We start from the raw sequence: 20533 nt of genomic DNA, 5'->3' as shown, positions 1-20533 counted from the left end.
TTCCTTCTGTTGAAGCTTGGATCCTAAACATGGGTTCTGCAACACACAGAAGCAACAGCAAATTTGTAAGGATATAGCCAGAGCTACTTCGTTATACTGGAGGAGCCTGAACGTCTTCCCCAGTAGAGCTTTCTTTTTTTTTTAGGTTGGATTTGTTTTTTTTTTTTTTTTCTTTTTTCTTTTTTTTCCAGTAATCAGAAACCCACCAAAGCAGAGAAAAAAATGAGATAGCTTGAGAAAGCAAAGAACTTCAAAGTCGGTACAGCATGTCCTAAGCACACTGTGAGTAATCGATTACAGCAAAAATGTTCCATAGTCCTGGGAGGGAAGGCCAGGAGAAAAACTGGCAAAGAGAGAGCAAAGTTTTCAGCTGTTTGTGACAACATCAGAGGAAAGTGGAAAGCAGTGGGTCTTGAAGCTCCACATGCTGACCCAGGAAACACTAGCTTCTTATCTCCTTCTCACATAACTGCAAATGGACAGTCAGGCCTCCAGGTCTATCACAACTATGGCTAAGGACCTCTGTGGCTTGAAAGGGAGCAGGGTCCACGAGTGTCACCACCACTGCAGAGAGCTGTAGCTGGAAGGGAAAGCAGGACATATTCCACACCAAAATGGACATAGCACCAGCCCTGAAGTGGTTGCAAAGAAAGTAAAAGAAGCAGCATTCTCAAAATGGCCAATAATCTTGTAGGACAGCTGAAGGAACTGGATCTCAACACAAATCACACAAAGGAAGCACTCAGAAAAGTTAATAGAAGAAGCAAGGTAGCCTGAAGATAGGTCTGAACCTCCCAAGCTGTAGGAACCTGAACCACGCAGCAAACCAGAGCCATGCATTTGGGTGGCTGTATGGGCTTTCACTGTCCTAGAGTCCAGCAAAACATATGGTATCATGGATGAATAAAGAATTCAAGAGTGTGCTTGAGGAGCATTATCAGCTGGATGGAAGAGTGTGCAGAGAGAGCACTTTGTCTAAGCTGGCAATGTGATGTGCCACTGTAGAAAGGGATGAAGGAAGTCAGTATGGCTAGCAACCAGCCTGTGGATCCTATGTGGCAGCTCAGGCATGCTAAATGCCCTGCAATGAAATATTTAACAACACATTGTGTCAGGCAGAAAAGATTAATCTGTTGCATAATAGAGTCAGTTTTTAGGCAGAATAAAACCACACTTACAAGCGAAGACTGCTCTGTAAGTCCTCCTATAACCAAAAAGTAACTGTAGCAACACTTCAAAAGCCCTAGGTCCCGGTGATTTAAACACCAGTGTCTCACAATAGCCTATCACCAATTAAAGAAGCAACACACTAATAACTTATTTGCATTTGAAGTGACTGGAAAAAATCATCAGTGCCCAAAATCCCAGACTATTGGTCAGCAGGAGACTCCTGTAGTGGCAGAGAAAAGTGACATGTCTGGACCCAAGGCTGGATGAGAACAGTGGAAAAAATGGGACGTGGTTGTTTGGGACTGAGCAGGTCTCTGCTACAGCCACATAGCAAAGACCTGCTCAGAGCTCCATGAGAAGATCTCAATAACCAGCCACTGAACATATTGCTTTCTGCTGCCCTTCAGGACAACAGCAAGATGTGCCACTTGGCATGTGCAGCGATTCATCAGGAATGCAGCCAACCTTTTGAACGTCCCAGCCTCCTCCTCTCCAGTGGCACAATAGCAGTAAAGAGAAGAACAGTACTGTAACACCAGGCACTGGAAGGGACATAAGCAGGGAAAAAGAACACTCAAGAACAAGAAATTTAGTTCATGGGAAAGTGAAGTGCAGGGACTGCATTCTTGCTGCACAAGAGAGAAGGCAAGGAAAGCCCAGTGGAGTCAGTGACCAGCGTGTCACCTCCTTTGAACAAAAATGGTTCCATTGGTTACAGGACGCTTGCTATTAGCTATGTGGTCTTATACATATCCAGTGAAGCACCAGTGACAGGCCCCACTGAGAACATGAAAGAATAAGGGCACATCCAATGGCTCTTCTGTCAGGCAGCAGTGCCAAGATTTCAGAAGTAGGTCGCCACACACGCAGATGCATCAAAGGAAAGGCTGCAGGCATGCTAAATGCAAAATCTGGCAATCACACTGTTTTCCTTGATCTAGCCTACAAACACTGTCATCTCACAGTAAAACCTGTCTCTGCCAGACATAGCTTTCTCAAAAAAGCTAGCAAGACCCCAGCCTCTTTGCCAAGCAGGATATGTGCATCTTGTATATCCTTGGGATGCTCGGCTTACACACGCCTATCCACAGCTCCCTGAGCCAAACTCAGTGGTAGAGACAACTGCTGGTACTGAGGCCGTATATAAAGTAACTCTAGTAGTTAAAGTAATGAAAGTGACTTCTCACTGGGGTCAGTTCCAGGAGTAACTCTGGAGGCGTGCAATCCGTAACTGTAGGTGGGATGCTGAAAGCAAATTCCACCAGCCTGAAAGGAAACCATCTGGAGAAGGCTCCTAGTATGCCAAGGCATCTTCAAAAGTGGTTAAACTACTGACAGTGAGTTACCTGTCTACATTCACAGACCCTGCAGAGCTGTCAGGAATTGCATGTAGAGCCCTGAGGAACAAAGCAGTCTAGGCAGCAGTTTCTGGTGGAAACACCAGTATGTCTACACACTCTGCAAATTGATATGCAGCTGCTAGGATTTACAGGAACAGGAGCAACAAGTGCTTTTTCAAAACACAGTTCCTGACAAACACTTTTTCACTTGCGCTGCTGCAGGCTGACAGCTGCAGGCCAAGTTAGCATCCTCAATACAGCTCCAGGATATTAAAAAATATGCTTAACCTTTCTTTATTCATTTTTTAGTCCCTGAAGTAGCTCCAGTATTCAAGGTGATATGCAGGTAGTGAGGTGCTGGATACAGGCGAATTGTTGTCTGCTAAGAGGGAGCAGTTTCAGAGCTGCAGAAGCAGTTTTAAGAAGAAGTGAAGAGAAAGAGGTAGAAAGACTCTGTTAATTCAACTTACGTGAAGAAGTTTTTGTCCCTTCTGTTGATACTGGTATCTTGCTGGTGCTCTCTGGAAAACACAAGATGCAACAAGAAGTTATAATGTGGAGTCAGATGATCCTCTAACAGCATTCAGCTCCAAGAATGGACAAGGTAAAGGGGGAAAATGTGCTCAAAGAAGCAAGCTTAAATTCTGCTTCAGTGGGCAGAGGCTGCAATCAGACACCAACTTGTGAAAGTTTCCTTTTGGGAAAAAATGAAAAAATAATGGTGTCTACTAGTACAACTGAAGAAAAAAGCCCATTTCTTCTGAAAGAAGCCAGTTGTTCAATCTCTCATTCTCCTCTGGGAATAACTGATCAGTGGCAACAGGAGAAATCATGCAGATGGCTCTGCTTCTGGAAGGCGTCAGTGTGAGTATTCACTCCTTATGCTTCTAGGCAGTTAAATTTTGCAAAGACATGTTCCTGTTCATATCACTTGAATTGCTGGTAAGTATATCCAGTAATGTCACTTGCCACTTCAGGGAAATCTTCTAAGTCACACGTGTAAACCCAGTCCCTCATGGGATGACTGTTGGGCTCTCTGTGATAGAAATCTGACAGTTGCTTTGCTGGAAAAATAAGTTGTTCTTCCATACTGGTCCTACAGAGACATGCTATTGCTAATGACATACTACCATGGATATCTTGCATCCACTTGTTGAACTGGTAGACGGCTAGGGGGAAAGATGTTGCCATGCTTATACCCCTGCTAATGTCTTGAAGAACGCAGATGGAAGAAAGCAGAAAGTAGACAGCCTTTGTTTAGGCTTCACAGACTTGTAGAAAGACCTCATTCCAATGACACCATCCATATCTCTGTGTGCTGCTGAACTCACAACCCGCAACTGTACGCAATTTCCTAGGTGTGAACAAATCACCATTCAGTTGTAACAATCAACAATCCCGGCCTCCAAGTTCTCAAAACATTTTTCAGCATCCTAGTGGTGCAGTTCAGTACAGCTGCATGAGTTTCAACTCTACAGCTGGAGAAGGGTCACAAATGCCAGGGATGAAGTCTTGCCCTGAATCCTTAAGGCACACCAAGAATCCTCTGGTGGGCCGAACAAAAAAAATGCCTCATTAGAGATTTAGGAAAAAGAAATTAAGAATATTTTTGCTCTGTTCTGTGATTCTCAGTCAGGTGGGCCTCTGCTTACTGTCTTCAGAGTCCAGAGAAACTTGATCAGAAGCAAAACTCAGTCCAGCTGTCTTCCCTTCAGCATCCCTCTCATTAAACCTCAGTGTTGAGCCTGTATTTTCATTTACTTGCTAGCTCTCCTTTTGTATTTTTTCCATTTTGGTACAGTTTTCTTTAGCAAATATCTTATTTGCCTGAGCAATATGTTCCAGTTTCATCTCACTAATGCAAGAGAACGTGTTATGCAGCATTTCCTTGATAGCCAGTGATGTGTGACATGCAAATGAGTATAATAAATGAAACTATTAAGGTCAAAACCTTTTCATTAGGTCTTGGAACACAGTGGTCTGTAGCAAGGGAGCTTTCAGGACCATTTTCGGGGTATGGAGGCAGTTTGCTGTGGTGCAGCTGGGTTGTCTGAGCAGTTAACCTTTATTAGTCACAACAGGAGACAGAACGGGTCTGACAGCTGTGTAGCTCAGCATCTGGCACAACTGGAGCAAATTTTTCTTTCACCATTAAAGAAACCATGTTCCATTTAGTGCGTGTGCTGAGGTTGATGGATCATTTCTTACTGCTGCCTCCCCAGCCCAGCTGTGTCAGTACAAACACCAGCAGAAAGCTTCCCCGCCAGCGGAAAACACAGCCAGAGCCTCCCACACCTGAAATGTGCTGAGAAACACTTTTGGAAAACGTGGCAAAGCCACACATTACCAAGCCCCAGTATCGACATTTTCGTTAGCAACATTCACAGTGGATGCCAACATTTGGAAAATGCAAAATTTTTGCGTGTTGCTTACTGAGGACAGTACATGACAATGGGGAGAGGCATTTTACCCCACTTGAGAAGGCCAGCAAAGATCTGTATGACAAGCCATCTGAACACAAGAAGCAGAGAGAAAAGAGGTTGCTTGTAAGGGGCTGTCAGTACTTGCCCAAGGTGGAAAAGCTGGAAGCATTTTTCAGTCATGATACTTGCAGTTGCTGCTGCAGCCTGCTAAGGTACAGAGACAGCAGCCCACAGCCCTGTCTTCATTGTCACACTTAACACCCAGCAAGAAGTGGCTACCTCAGATATCCTATCTCCTTCTGTCCCTTGGTGCTTCTAGCAACGCCTCTGAGGGAGGCAGGAGGTCCTTCTCCTCAGGAGAGACATTTTTCCCAGGGATAACCAAACATCTAACAGCCTGACAGCTGCTGTTGTGAAGAGCCCTCTGCATGCCCTCACATCCCTTTTTTTCCCCCAGTAAGTTTGTCAAAGGACCAAGGCAAAAAGCCTGCTTGAGCAAACTGAAGGGATTCGTTTGGTTGATCTCATTAATTTTGGTTCAGGCCCTGAAGGTGGCTCTGAGGACCCTGACATGGACCACAGCCTGGGCTCTGAGGAGGATTCAAACACCATGAATATCACAGGTAGAGCTGCAAACAAGCTTTCTGTCATCCTCAAGTTTACTTTCTGGCAGTGATATAAGACTTAAGCTTTTTGCATCAGTTGTGCCATTCAGGTGACACATACTGAAGTATATGAAGAATGGCACAAGCTAGCACACACCTGGAGTATCTTACTTGGGAGTGACAGGAGGGAGACCTCTGTTGCTTGGTCTACAGACAGCAGAGTAGGGAGTAGGTGTGTAGAAGGTGAGTAAGGCCATAGCCTGAGGCCTCAAAGGCACACAGGCACATGTGGTCAAGGACACAGGGAGACCCAATGGATAAAAGGACCTTTTGTTTCTTAAAACCACTGTGCTTTTTGCCTTTTTCCTGGTCCTCCAAGAAACTACTGCCCTAGATCAGATGAAAAGATCACTGTCCTCAATTCAAATATGCCAAATTGCAAAGCAAGGTTCAAAGCTACTGTCAGGGAAATTGCTATGCCCAGTTGAGTGAGTGATGGCCGCATTTCTTTACACGTGGAGGCCCAAATCAGCGACGTTGGTCCAGGCATGCCAATTTGCACCAGCTGAGAATCTGACCCATTATGCCAGCTTGTTAAAAATAAACTATGGCCCCATGTCATCTGTAACTATGTTAGAGAGAGAAGAGATGCAGTGATCTTCTGCTTTAATAAAGTCTCAGACAGGTTAATGCACGAGTTGAAAGCTTTTCTTGCATTTGAAGTATTTCATAGTTGGTCACATGCTCTATGGATACTGGATACAAGGTGGTGTTTTTATTTACTTACTTCTCTGCCATCTATTTGAAGATATGCTGCTGGCTACCCTCAGAAGAGGAACAGCAAACTCAAGTTTAATGAATGATGAATATCAGATCCTTATTGACTACTGTACAACTTGGAGCTGTTAGTACCACTGCAAGTCCTACAGTTGCAAAACCAGAAGGTTGTATGGACCACTGACTGTGTAGCTAATGAGTTTGCCAAGGTTTGCCTCTGCCTACAGCTGAGCTACCTGAGCAGATCACCTGAGCACTGCTTGTTCCCTTCAATTCAAAGTTGTCCCAGACATCCACAGGGATCACCCAAACTGTGTCAATTCACTTTGCACAGATATGCAGGATGAGCACTCACATGATACCCTGCACACAACCCAGCACTTATCCAGCACTGTAGACTTCTAACTTCTGAAATATCCCTGCAGGAATCCACCCTTTTGCACCCTGAGTCATGCTGGGCACAGCAAATATCCTTAAACAGGCAAAAGATTTAGGTCAACAGGTGTTGATGTAAAAGACTGACACCACATTCAGCTGGAGCTGCGGTATGCTCAACACTTTAGTAAACAAAGTCATTTACCTAGTTGTCTAAATTAGGGGGGTTGTGGCAAGTTTTCAAACATGAAATGGAAAGCTTTGGCTGTGGTATGATGTATTTTGTCAGTGTTATTTATTAAGCATAGTAAGGTCTTATGTTAATGAGAAAGTCCATGAAATAATTCACTGCAAGAATTTTCCCTGGCTAAGGTGACAAATTAGGATGCAAAAAAGCAGTTACTATCGCATTTGCAAACCTGTGCACTATTTGTACAACTGCAGAAGGACTTCATGCCTCTGTTCTGACCTCAGTTACAGTCTTTCTTAGTGGAGCATACATGAATAGGAGTGAATGAAAATAATAAGGCAGCTTATATCCTGTGGGCAAGTTATACTCATTACAAATTAAAAAAAGAACAGAAGAGCTCCCACTGCTTGCTAGCAAGACTGGTAAAAAAAAGGGTTCATCTACCTATTCTAATATTTGTTGCATTTTTAATCTACACGTATGGCTCCATAGACAAGGGCTTTAGGTAGAAATGGGAAAATTTAAAAGTCTGTGTAGGTTAATACAGTTTGTGTGAGGGGTGTGTGTGTGTTTGTGTGTTGTAAAAACTTGCACAAGAGCAAATTTGGCAGTTTCAAGTAACAGCAACATTAATAATAACAGTAACAGTAACAAGTTACTATTGCACTGACTGTTTAAGACAGAAAAATTTACCATTTCTGGGAAAGAGATCAGGGAAAAACAAAGCTTTTTGCTTACTGAAAACAACAAGGAATTTTTTACAGTTGTTTTATTGGGAAATACTCATTTATCTATGCTTTGGAGCAGGGAACTGAAGTTAGTGATTTCCAGACATGACCTTAGTGATAAAGGTGTGGCTTTTCCTATTCTTGGGGAAAAACCCCAACATATTTGCCTTGTTCTTCATGTGTTTTTTTCCCAATACCTGTTGCTAGTTGATGTCAGAGACAAGGCATCATACTACTCAGACCTTTGGCCTGGCCCTAGAGTTTTCGTGGCATATACCAGCAGAGAAAATTTCAACTAAAATAGTTAAAGTGTGACAAAATTCTAGGCAGTTAAACCCAAGATTTTGATACTGAAAAGAACTGATCTTTTAGTGGAAAAAAGAATAACCCCACACCCAGAAATGCCATCACCTTATCCACCCACAGTCTTAAAGCACCCAGCATAAAGGTAAAGGAGAATCTAGTTTGCAGACAGCAGGGCACAGATAGTAAACAAGACTAGGTGAGGTCATTAAATTAAAGATCATAATTAAAGTTGCAGTTCACGTAGCAGAGCAGGTCAGTATGACTGTAAGTCAAGACTTCTGGTACATCTTTCCTTACCCACTGTTGCCCTGTCTCCTGGAGGTGGAAGAAGCAACCTCTCTGCCCACTCTGAGAATTTCAGCCCTTTCAGATAACCACACAGTTTTCTACAGGGGCTCCTGGACTGCACTGGACCACAAGATGTTCTACAAAAGCCCATTGGCAGGAAATAACAAGTAAAAGCTAAATATGGTGGTGTTGGTTTTGGGGTTTTTTTGGTTTGGGTTTTTAGTGTGGGTGGTTTTTTTTCGTTTTTTTTTTTTTTTTTTTTTTTTTTTTTTTTTAAAAAAAAAACAACTCTCTTTTTCTTCAGAGTAGTGCAGGACCTCACAGATATATAGGACCTGAGTAATGACTGCCCTTCGGGGCTCATTACCGAGTTTAGATCCCAAATCTGTCATTAAGCTAGCAAGGGGAAGAGGTCAGGGAATGTGGGGGAAGGAGGGGTGAGGAGGTCACCCATGCAGGGGGTCTGTCCCTGTTTGCAAAGCAGATGTTGCCCTCTGAGGCCTTAGGGATCCATTGCTCTTAAGTCACCAGATGTTGCCTATGCTGTTCCACAAATCCAGGTGGAAAATTCCATCATTAGAGGGACAATTTTACTGGTAATTTATAAGCAACAATATGTAGAGGGGGCTCAGATGTATGTGTGGCAACAAAATATACATGATTGATTTATTCAGCCCATGAATGCTGCCATGTCTGATTCTAGATTATCAGATATCACTGAGATAGATGTTCCAGTTCAGATATCACTGAGTTTCCAGTTCAGATCTTTACAGACAAGAGCCAGCTGCCAGGTTTAGATTGTATCCAAGTTTGTCCCACATTCAGGGAGTTTGCATGCATGTCTATGTTTTAAACAACTTATGTTTCACAACAAGATTAGACAGATTCTAACATATTAGTTATAAATGCACATGACAGGGTTTGCCTGCAAATATTTTCATTCAAAACCAATCTCCCATGTCCCTGCAGCAGGAGTGTTTCGCTGTCATTCAGCACAGCCCAAAAGGAAGCTGAAAAATCCATGTCATTAAGCATAGGAATTAGGTCCAACATGCACTCCCCAGCCACACCACCGTTCCTCGTGTGAGAAAGTAACAGAGGACAGCCAAGCATTTATTTTTTTTTTTTTTTTTTTTTTTTTTGCATTTATCTGTATCATTGCCCAGGCACAGCGGCTACAGATGAGTTTTGGAAACTCCAGTATCTTGGAAACAGTGTAAGAGCTTTCCATGTAAGCAGCTAATGAGCAACCAAAATTTGTATTCATGGAAACCAAGCGCATTTACAAAGCTACACAGAAACACCTACCCATTTTTCCTCCTAATAACATTCTGGAAAATAACACTTGATCTTTTATATCAGTTTCCTGACATCTGATTGTGATTATAATACCATACAGCTTGTATGAAATCTTAGCACTTGAGATTCTTAAGTTGATGAAATAGAACAGCAAATACACAAAGTGAATACAGTCGAGCAATTGCTGTGTGATCACAAAACAGCAGACAGCCAAAGACAAATCCCACTGGCAAATGTTTATGTTTGTTTTTCAATTTACTTAAATGCCTATCTCCTGTTTCAGAGCACAACATAGAACAGAAAAACATGTCTGGTAAATTCCCATTGCAACAAGACCTTTAAACCCATCTTAGATACGCACAGAACTTCTGCTTTGTTTGCTAATAAGGTCATGCTTGTTTGATACTTCACAACTGGTTGGTCACTGGAGTTTGAATTATCAGAGCTGAATCAGTTAATGCCACACTTAGGAAATAAGATTTCAGCTGAACTGCAGACTTCAATGCACTCACAAGGAGAAACAGTACTGCTAAAGCATTTGCGTACAGTGGAAACACTTAGGAAATTCTGTCAGAAGCAATTGGAACTTTCTGTAAATGAAATGGAAAGGAGCCCTGCAAAAGTAGCAATTCACAACAATTTTAAATCATTTGAGTAAGTCTGAATGGTATCTGCCTCATGAGAAGCTCTGCTCCTCAAGAAATCAGTATAAATTACAATACCTGAATCAAAATAGCCTATTACATTCACAATGCCTTCAGATACATTCATGCTTAGTATTATTTTAGAAATCAAAAGAAAAACTTATCAACATCTGTGAAAGTAAAAATGGTGGCAATCAGAACCATACAAAGACACAGAAAGGGGTGCTAGTTTGTAGTTCAGACTAGGACATGTTTTAGGTTAAATGAAAGCTTCCCCACAGATCTATAGGGCCTTGGCTACTCACATGTACTATGGGAATTAGAATAATATTCCCTTCCTTTCATTCTCTTCTTACATTGATGATTTAGACTGTGTCTTAGACTTGGTGTTTGAAAGTGTACCACAGAAAATGCTGATCTCTCCTGAGATCCACAGGAGGCATCCCATTTGTCTGGGTAAGGAAAACCAAACATCTCAACTATAACAGCAGAAAAGTCAGACCTCATTAATTTTCTCACTACACCTAATAGATTTCAGTGCTTCTACTTCAATTGCAAAGCTTTCCCCTCCTCCAAACACTTTTATCCTGGTGGCAGCTTTAATAAATGGTCTTTCTGAACGTGACAATAAAATAAAGAGTCAAGCCTTACCATTGGTGTCCGTGATGATAACACTGGCTTTAGTACTGTCATTCCCTAGTTTGCTGCTCACTCTGCATGCGTATTCCCCAGCGTCAGCCAACGTGGCTCTGTAAATATGAAGCTCAGAGTATTTCCTGTGAAATCAGAAAAAAACATGTAAACATCCTGTACCCGAGTAAGGCTCACTGTATGACAAATGTACTCTTTTTTTCCCCCCCAACAAAGTGTTGTCTTCCATTCTTACTGACAGATTAAGACTATCTGGGTTTGAAAGAAGGGAGAATAGAAAGAAAAAAATCTCTTACAGGTTGCTGGAAAACAGGCCTATTAATGAACTCAAATGAAGGTACTTGTTTATGCTTCTCTGCTTGAGTTCTGCTTTGTTCTACAAGAAAATCTGAAAAAACAACCTTTCTCTCTCAGTTGAATTGTTGGCTATCCAGATGCCATTGAGATGGGTGTAACATTAAAATAGATTATCCTTTCCTAGACGTTCATATTGCCAGCAGCAGAGTTCTGGGTAAGTATTGTAGTTTCTAACATCTGACTAAATAATCATGAGATTAGGACACACCACTCTCTTTAATAACCTCTGAAACCCCAATAGTAAATCATTCTCCAGCACTAACAAAAAATTATGGGCAGGAGCACAATTTGCATGAAGCTACATTTTGTTCCTGGCTCAGAGACAGAATTTAATCAGTCTCCAAGGTTTTAAGATTAGGTTTTAAAATGCAGAACTCCCGCCTACCCATTAATTTGGTAGGAACATATTCTGGTGTCATTCATGGGGTCCCCAACTCATGTGATGGCAATAATCCCATTACCTAGAGTGTAGAGAATGACTAGCTTAGGGAAAATACACACATTATTGCCGTTCCCAGTTTCTGTTTAAAAGAAGTGCTTTGGGGAAGTTTTTGCCTGTAGCAAAGCCTGCTCATTTATCTACAGAATAGTCACCTAGGAGAGTGCATGAGCATTGACTTCCCTAAGTTGGCCTACCCCAACATAAAGGACGTGACCCTTGGGAGGCAGAGGTTCTTCCATCTAAAAACTCACAGTCACCAGCACATCTAGCAATGACTGCTTAGCTGAGCAACACTTGGGGAGTTGTTTTGCTTCAGAAGAGGCATGTGTCCTAACTCTCTGCACAGAAATCACAACTGATTACTCCTTCTGGGAACCACTGAGCAGGGCTGGGTTCAGACCAGAGACAAGTCGGTTGTAGCAGGGGGCTTCTGGAGCAACCAAAATGTTCAATCCCACTTTCCAACCCATCTCTGTGAGCCATCCTTCCCTCCGGCACAGTAAACTATCCCATTTGCTATCAAACATCTTCTTATTGTCAGCTCAGCCTTCCCTGCCTCTATTCGAAGGTCTTACTGCTAAGAGTCAGCACTGTGGCCCTCATGGGATAGCAGCAGTGTGCTAGATAGACACCAGCTCTGCTAGAAACCCACATCATGAGAATTTCCCATCATATCATGAAAAAGGGCTGCTTTCTTGAGGCCACCGGTCTTGCAGGAAGGAGGAGCAACCAAGCTAGGATTAGCAATTTGCTCAGGTTTGCTCAAACAGTAAACAACTGAATAGCTGACTATTTGGGCTCCCTTCTCAGGAAACGTTAGAAGCCCAGTTCCTAATGCTGAATTAATTAATTGGGGTGTATTTCAGATGATTGGACAGACTCTAGTTGGTAGCAACCATGAATATATGATAAAAATGTGGCTGAGACACAGACAGAAGCGTCCAGAAGGTGAAAGACGCTGTCTTTTTGGATGGGAATTTTGCACCTAACAGCTATGCTTACAACACGGTAAAATATGGCCTGCTCTTTAATGTTTCTACCAGCCACCTACACACCTGCCTTTGCAACAGCCTGTTGAGGGCCTGTCCAGGAATGTCTGGCAGTAGTCTACATGGCCTAACAGCTTGTGTGGACACGTGGTATTTCCTGTATCGCACAGGTTAGGCTTCAGCCATGCTCACAGACGTATGTCCAGACGGAGAGCAGGCTGTAGCCTCAGAATGCTTCAAAAGGCAACGTAAACAGGAGTTTACATTGGGAAGGTAACGTTTACGTTAACGTAAATGTTTAGGAAATCACGTCAACACAGTGATAAGCAAGAAGCACAGCTCTAGCTATATCACTTTTATTTAGGCACCTACTGCATGTCTGCTGCAGTCTCTTTTCCTCTTTGTATGATGCTAAATAATATTGATGCAAAGCACTTTTGTGGCACTCTTGGCTTTTAGAAGAAACTCTTTCTCCTGCATATTTATTTTTATTCTCTTTGTTATACATGATACCCGCAGGAAAAGTTGGGGAACTGTGTCTTCCTTTTATGATTTTAAGACTATATTAAAATAGGTGAAACAACCATATTTCTTACAAATCTACTTCTAACAAGCCAAATTTACCCTTGTTTTTACAAAAAATGTGAGTTTTGTCTCTGAGAACAGGAGGAAATAATATGCGTATTTATACTGTTAAGAATATTATTGAGACATGGCAGGATGGAATTCAAAATGATCAGAGCAGAAGATGACTCATTAATGGCTGTAAATGAAGCAGCTCCCTAGCAATACAGTACTCTAACAGTACTCACTTAAAACACCTGATAAGGGATTTTGTATTCAAATGCTTGTCCTTTTCTCAGTCTATACCGTTCTACACCGAAAAATACCTCTCCCTGTAATATTTGCTTCTGCTATAACTTCAGCTCATTGCCGTTATGGCACTGCTGAGCTCGTATTCATACATGAAAGGGAAAGAATTACATCCACAGAATGCAGTCCCAGCCCGCCTTATCTGACTGCTTGAATTCATTTTGCTTCCAGTCTCCATCTGTCATCCAGAATTGCCTGTCTGCGAGCAAATATCCAGGCTAAGCTTGGATGAAGCCCAAGGTACAAGGCACTTGCACGCGAAGTTTTCTTATGCACTACTGCATCCAAAGCCATGAGATAGGTGAAGTGGCAAGCACCTTCACTCTGCCCAAAAAAACCCAACCCTGGTAAAGGAGTCTCTCCTGATGTAATGAAGAGAGCCTGACTCTGTACAGCACACTTCCCAAAACAAAAGTGTGCAGGCTTCACATGGGTTTGAAATCAGAGGAGGAAAATGAAATGTTACCAGTACAACTCGACAGGCATGGGAAAAGCCCTTGTCTGGTGCCTAATTCTTTCTGTAACTCCATTGACACAAAGGAATAGCTTAGAACTTGGACACACAAATTAATCCGTCATGGCATCAGGAATCATCTCCAATCGTAAGAGCAGCAGAAACTCAGTGGCTGCATGCTCTTACACCATAACAAATTTGAGGTAAACAGTGAATCCTTTAACTGCCTTTCATTAAAATTTAAACTCATTCAGTTTCTCTTGACTTTCCGGTGTAATGAGAAGGGGCACAGTCATTTAGTGTGATTTACTTGCTGTACCGTCATGTCATCACATGTCAGGGCTCTGCGCCCTCTGAATCAAGCCAAAATCATCCTAGCAAGCTTGGATGATTAAAATGATCTGCCAAGGTCATTTTACATGCAAGGCAGTCTTCAGAAGACTAAGCTTTGAGGAAACCTGCATCGCCACAGACTTGCCATTCTAAACTCTTAAAAAACTAGGAAAACACAGTTGTCAGCACCTGCTCCACTTCTGCAAATCCTAGTATTCACACTGGCCAAATGTACCAAATACACACCAAGCTGCAGTATTAGCTTTTCCCTGTGTATTCCAGGTGCCAAGCTAAGGTCTTAATTTTGAACTTCTGAGCTAGACCCTTCATCAATCTGCCAGATATTTTTGCTATTTGTTAAAATAACTAAATCTAAATAGGCAGAACTCAGAAATATTTATTTTTCTCCCAGCAATGAACAGGTTTTATTCTGCCATCACACAATGAGAAAGGTGATTTCTTGGAAAATATGACATTACCAAAAGTCATTTCTGGCCATTAGGCACTACTTACAAACTTTGTTTTTATAAATACGTAGAAAGTGTTTGGAATGAAAAAGTCAATAAACTGTGGTACCCTGCATGCTAATGGTTCTTCAGAAACATAGCCTACTTTTTAGATAGCCATTTGACCTTTAAAATAGTCATTAATCCCAGACAGCTCAACAACTGCTCTAGTCTCCCTAGCTGATGTTTCGCACACTTGGTAATATTAAAAAAAAAAAAAAATCATGCTAAAATGCTTATTGTAACAACATTGCAGCATATGCGCATGACAAACATTGATAAATGTGCTCTCATGAAAAACTACAGAAAAAAAGTGGGGAAAAAACTCCTTGATCATTGATACACCTTTCATTTGTGATGCAAACTTTTTAATGTAGCTTTGTTTACTGTGATCTATACATCTTTTGATGTATTCATTTGCACTGCATTTCCCCCTGTTTTCATTTCGTTTTAGAACACGTGCCTGTCCCACTTTTTATCAAAATAAAATCTATCTTCTCTTAAGCTCTTGACATCTACTCAGTCCTGGAAGCACATGTAAACAGCAAAAGAAGAAATGGCACAGCACTGATGTGTCCCTGAACTAAAATCTCAAAGCAGAAAGGCAAGGAAAATAGGTCTTTCCCCCTTTTGTACTCTACATCTAGTGACTTTCACATCTCTAACTGGAAGGGCTTCTCTGTTCCCACTTACATTTCCGTTTTAAAACAGAAAACAGAAGGGAGAAATTCCAGTGCTGAGTGATACCCTCATGGCTGGGGCAGTACACAGAAGTGTGAAATCCAGGTTGAAACCTGCACTCTGCCCACTTATGGTGGGAGAACAGGACTTCAGATCCATTTTCCTGAAAAAGGTCCAATTTTAATTTTTTTTTTCATTATGTGTCTTTTGCAGAATTTTAAGTGTGTTTTGGCATATCAAGCTGAAAAATAGTCTCATATGTTTCACATGCATACTCGGATCAATAGGTATTAGCTAGTTTCCTTCCTGCCAGCTCCTGAAAGTATTTTTTTTGGGGGGGTAGGGGGTGGGGGTGGTGTGCAGAGGAGAAGAAGGGAGCTGGCAGGAGGTGGTTATTGATTCAATGCTGAACTGACAAATCCCAGCCCCAGAAGGTGAAATCCCAGATCCAGTGAGTTTGGTCAATCTGCATCAGCCAAATGTAAGATGTGAAAATACTGTTTGCCCCTCACAGGCAGTTGCTGGGGAAGCTGAGGGCCAGGCTCTGACCTGAGCATTTTCTTTGCAGAATAGACTGAAAATACAACTCTGACGGAGACATATGGCCCTGCAAATGGGTCCAGACAAATTGCCAGGCTGTTTGCCACTTGGAAGAGCTCCATTTTGCAAATGCTGGAAGGAGACATCACAGGTTTCTTCTTGCTGTCTGTGCAACCATGGCACAGGGGATGTGGTGATGCTCTGCCACCCTCCTGTTTTCGCATTGTGCCCCAGGCTGGGGTATGAGAAACTGCAAGGGAGGGCAGGATGTCTGGTGTTCAACCTGAACAAAAAGTCAAGCGCCTGCTTGATTTTGGCTACTGTTTTGCCTAATGAAGTGAGACCTGACAAAAAGCGTGGGGGACATTTCACACCCTGGAAGGAAAGATTTCTTACAGAGACCACCCCAAATCCTCTTTCTTTTATAAAGGGAGGTCACAGCCCACTGCAGCAGTTAGCAGCCCTGCCTACCGAGAGCAGAAGCGAGAGCTGAAGGGCTGTGTTCAAACAGATTTTCATAGCTTCCTTTGATGCATGAGTAGCCAAAATCAAAAAAATTTAACCTAAACAGCAAGGTAGAGGCAGCAAAAGCCTTCTCCTGTCTCAGTGCAGAAAACACATTATGTAGCTTCTTCTCCTTCCCCACAGTAACAAGGCACGAGGCCATCTTTTGGCACTAGTCCTCAGTCACATGTCGGGGACACTTTCCCCCAGCCAGGAGGATGAGATTTGCAGGCTTTGCTAGTCATCTGACATCTGCTAGACCCATGCCTTGTTCTGCATGTGCAGAAATGCCTCTGGTAAATGACTACTGCAAACTTGCATAAGGCATTCAAAGCTAATGCAGACAGCATTCAGACCTTCTTAAACTAGATAGCTTGCAAAGCAAATCTCAGAAATCTTTCCAAATCTGCATTGTTCTGATAATTTTGTGTTCTTGGATTTTAGACAATAAACATAAGGTACTCCTGTCCTTGTCAGTAGTTTAAAAATGGTCAGTCTCCAAGGTTTACTCGTTAAAATATAGCCCTTGGCTATCAGAAAATACATATAAATTGAAAAGGGAAAATAATTTATGAAATATTTATACCACACTATCACTTCATTCATACACTCAAGAAAAACAACATCAGTGTCTGTTTCCTTAATTTTTCTTCCTCTGTAACTCACAGCTTTTAGCTTTGTGATACTGCAGTTAACAACCTCAGTGCTTGTGTTCTGGTAAGCAAACTCTCCCCACTGCTCCCAGCCCTGCTTGCAAGATATGTGTCTGTACTTACTTTTGTTTTTTTGGGATCTTGATATTTTCCGGTCTGTTTTTTTTTGTTATTTCCTTTCCATTCTTTAACCATTTGAATCTGAGCGCAGGGTACTCTGAAGTGGTTTCACACCTTAGCACTAGCTTCTGACCCACAGCAGCCTCTTGGTTTTTCATTTCCTTCAATTTGGGAGGCACCGCTAAAGAAATAAAAGAACGTGCTGGTGATTAGGCCATCCTCAGAAGGGAAAACAGCGTTAACTCAAGTTGAGCTAGGCAAGCTACAGAAAGCAAAACCCCAGACAGACTAGCAATGCTTCTACTCCAAAACCTGAAAAATAAGGATAATTAGTCTGTTATATGTATCATCCTTGAAGCATAAGGGCACGTTAAATGACAGCCTAGTTTTGTCCTTTGGAGTCGTCCTACGTAGGTCTTATAACCTGCAAGACATACACATCCTTAGTGAGAACTGAACTGCTGCTTCTGAATGTGGTATGAAGCACCAACAACACTTAAATTGATCATATGCACCGAGACAGCGTGCTGCAGCAAGCAGCCTTGGTAGGTAGTACAGAAAGGGAAGAGGAGGGTGTCTTGCTTTTTTATTTGTTTCAGCTGCTATGAGTCAGGGGGCTATCCAAAGGCTCCAGGTGCAACTGATATGACAGGGAGCTAAAAGCATACATAGAAGCTTGACAGCTTCCCTAATCCAAGCGAAAGGCTTTTGCTCCAGCCAAACATTATAACCCATATTACACACCCACCTCAAACCTCATCTTGGCCATATCCTTTCCCTGGGGCAAAAGACAATGGGCTTGGAAACCCATCAAGAGAATCAATATCAATTAAGAGTATTTTGGGCCCAGAAGGGGACACTGCATTGAAAAGGCTTAGCCAATGGCTCCCACACACCGAAGGACTCCAGCTGATTCATCTCAATTTCTACTGTGTCACAGCAATAGTGTTTTTTGTGTGGGTAAATCTCAAACCGTTTAGGGCTTTCTAAGTTAAAGACCTTTAATACCTCACAACCAGTACTGCTTTTTGAGCACAGTTTTCAAAAGAAGATGTGGTTCCTCTGTGAGACACCACTCTTCTTTTGACTTCCCGGGTTAGCTGTAAACCACCCTCTATTGTGCTCCAGCATCGAGGTAAACCACCTGGTTTAACCTTACTTCCCCTGGGGCTTAAAATAACACCTTCACCACACAGACGGGGGAGGGCTAACACGGGGAGCCGCAGCTGGTCAGCTGGTGGGTGATACCCTGTGAGTCCATCCCAGCTCAGCTGTGCCCCGTTGTTGGTCTATACCTTTGAGGATCCAATATTCCCATGCAGCACCTCTAGCTGCAGTGTGTTTTGTTTCTTGAATACCTGTAATTTTGTCCAAACAAACAAATGGCCACCATGGCTAAACGATTCCCCGTAACATGCAGATTAGGAGCATTCACTGGGACACAAACAGGTCTCCATTACGGTCATGTACAAGAAAATGTTTTGACAAACTGGAACACGCTGGATGATGCTTTGGTATCTGTCGCTTGTGTGTTTGTTGAGACCTGCTAATGTCAATTGCCCTTAATTATTATTCCAATCAAACAAAAAACAAGCAGTACCAATGTGGCCATAACTATGAAAGGTGTGTATAAAGAACTGGAGACACACATGCCCAATTAGCAGTTGCATGTTGCAGACAGCAGCATGGCCTGTCCCACATGTGAAGCTACCTGCCTGATCCCAGTAAAGCCCAGGGGAAAAAACACCTGATTTCCCTGGAAACTGAGCCTGGAGCAGAGCAGCATAAACAATGGTGGTTGGGAAAATGTGGTCTGCAGTGAACGAGCAAATGAGGTCATGCCTACTGGGCCATCAGCAGAAGACAGGATAGGACAGAGAAGCTTTCAATAATTAAAAAACTTTTGATTAAGAGGAAGGTGACAACTTTTTCCATGCATCTCTGCTGATGTGGAAAACGAGTCCCTGGCAGGAAGTCTTGGGCTGGACATCAGCAAAACGTCTGAGAGGCACAACTGCTCTGGGGAGGGCATCCGTGGAAGTTTTATGTGCAGGGTAGGCACATGTGTCAAGGTGGCAATGAGACAGGTTGGGTAAGGCCCAGGATTTCATGACCAGAAAGAAATCTCTACTAAAATGTCTTCTCATATATTGTTATCCATTTTCCACATCCCCCAGGATAATTTTGGAAATTCCAGCATATTCCCAAAGCGCTACCAAAACAATTTTTACTTTCTGAAAAACAAATGCCCACAGACTATTCTGAAACCAGTATGTTTAAATATACTTTTATAAGTGTATGTGTGTATTTGTACATATACATATATTTACCTAAGCACACATGTAAATATTGAGCATTTACCCGAAAGAGAGAAAGGTATTTTGAAAAACACCAATCTTTAAATTTTCAAAAAAATGCCCAATAAGCATTAATTAAGAGCCTTATTACTGAGGTTTGTATTTACAGTTTCACTCTCTCATTAAAGAGTTAAGGTTATAACTTTTGGTTACTATGTAAGAAAATAAGCTGCAGAGGTGTGAAATAAAAAAGCAATATTCTTTAGCCTGTATTTTGCATACATTAAGACAATAAACAGAATTGCAAGGATTAACATTTTTGTGCTTAACACTTCAACTGGTTGTTGATTTCCCTGTCAACAAAGCAGTGTGAAAGTGGGAATAAAAGGGAGATGCCATTTTGTTCCTGAATTTTGTTTTAATTTAATATTATCTTCTAAAAATGACTTGCAGATTTTTTCCTCCATCGGAACTGTCAATGAAAAAAAAAGTGTTAAATTAATATGCTCAACTGTTGCCATAATTCAGAAGTTACCAGGAAACATAAAAGAGGATTTAATCAATGGCAGTGACCCTCACTAATTCACAGTAACTCACTGTCCAAGCATGCAAGCTCTTCAGGGAAAGCAGTAAAAGCTGCTCACAGACATGACAGAAAAGAGATTGTTTCTTCTTTTTTTTTTTTTTTTTCTCCTTTTCATTTACGCTATGTTTGTTTCTGTTCAGCTGTAGTTTTGTAAAAGTTAATCAGACCTGCCAGGCATATGAGAAAGCTTGTGCTGATAAAAGTACAGCATTGTGTGCTTGGATTGAGATCAGTTTTCCCTGTTGCAAGAGGTAGTTGACTTTCATCACAGCCTGTGCCAATTTTTCTGGTGCTGGAAAGACAAGATCTTGTCTGAGGGGTGAAAATGCTTTTAAAGGAGGCAAAAATGTTTATAACGATAAGTAGACATTGCTTCCCCTGGCACCTCCCTCCCTTTGCCTC

At 42.0% G+C, this 20533-nt stretch overlaps 1 protein-coding gene across 2 annotated transcripts in view; it reads right to left on the bottom strand.

Annotated features, from left to right (window-relative positions):
- The window catches only part of NRG1 (neuregulin 1), a 501573-nt gene that overhangs the window by 158592 nt on the left and 322448 nt on the right, over positions 1–20533 (bottom strand). For both annotated transcript variants that reach the window (XM_080372046.1, XM_080372047.1), the window contains 3 exons: positions 17252–17429; positions 10797–10921; positions 2981–3031 (listed from right to left, as the gene is read on the bottom strand). In XM_080372046.1, the coding sequence (XP_080228172.1) occupies positions 2981–3031; positions 10797–10921; positions 17252–17429 (354 nt within the window). The remainder of the gene's footprint in view (positions 1–2980; positions 3032–10796; positions 10922–17251; positions 17430–20533) is intronic.

Source organism: Falco punctatus (assembly GCF_963210335.1).
Source record: "Falco punctatus genome assembly, chromosome: Z".
Taxonomy (NCBI): domain Eukaryota; kingdom Metazoa; phylum Chordata; class Aves; order Falconiformes; family Falconidae; genus Falco; species Falco punctatus.
Note: the sequence above shows the minus strand (reverse complement) of the source record. Positions and strands in the feature narration are given on the sequence as shown.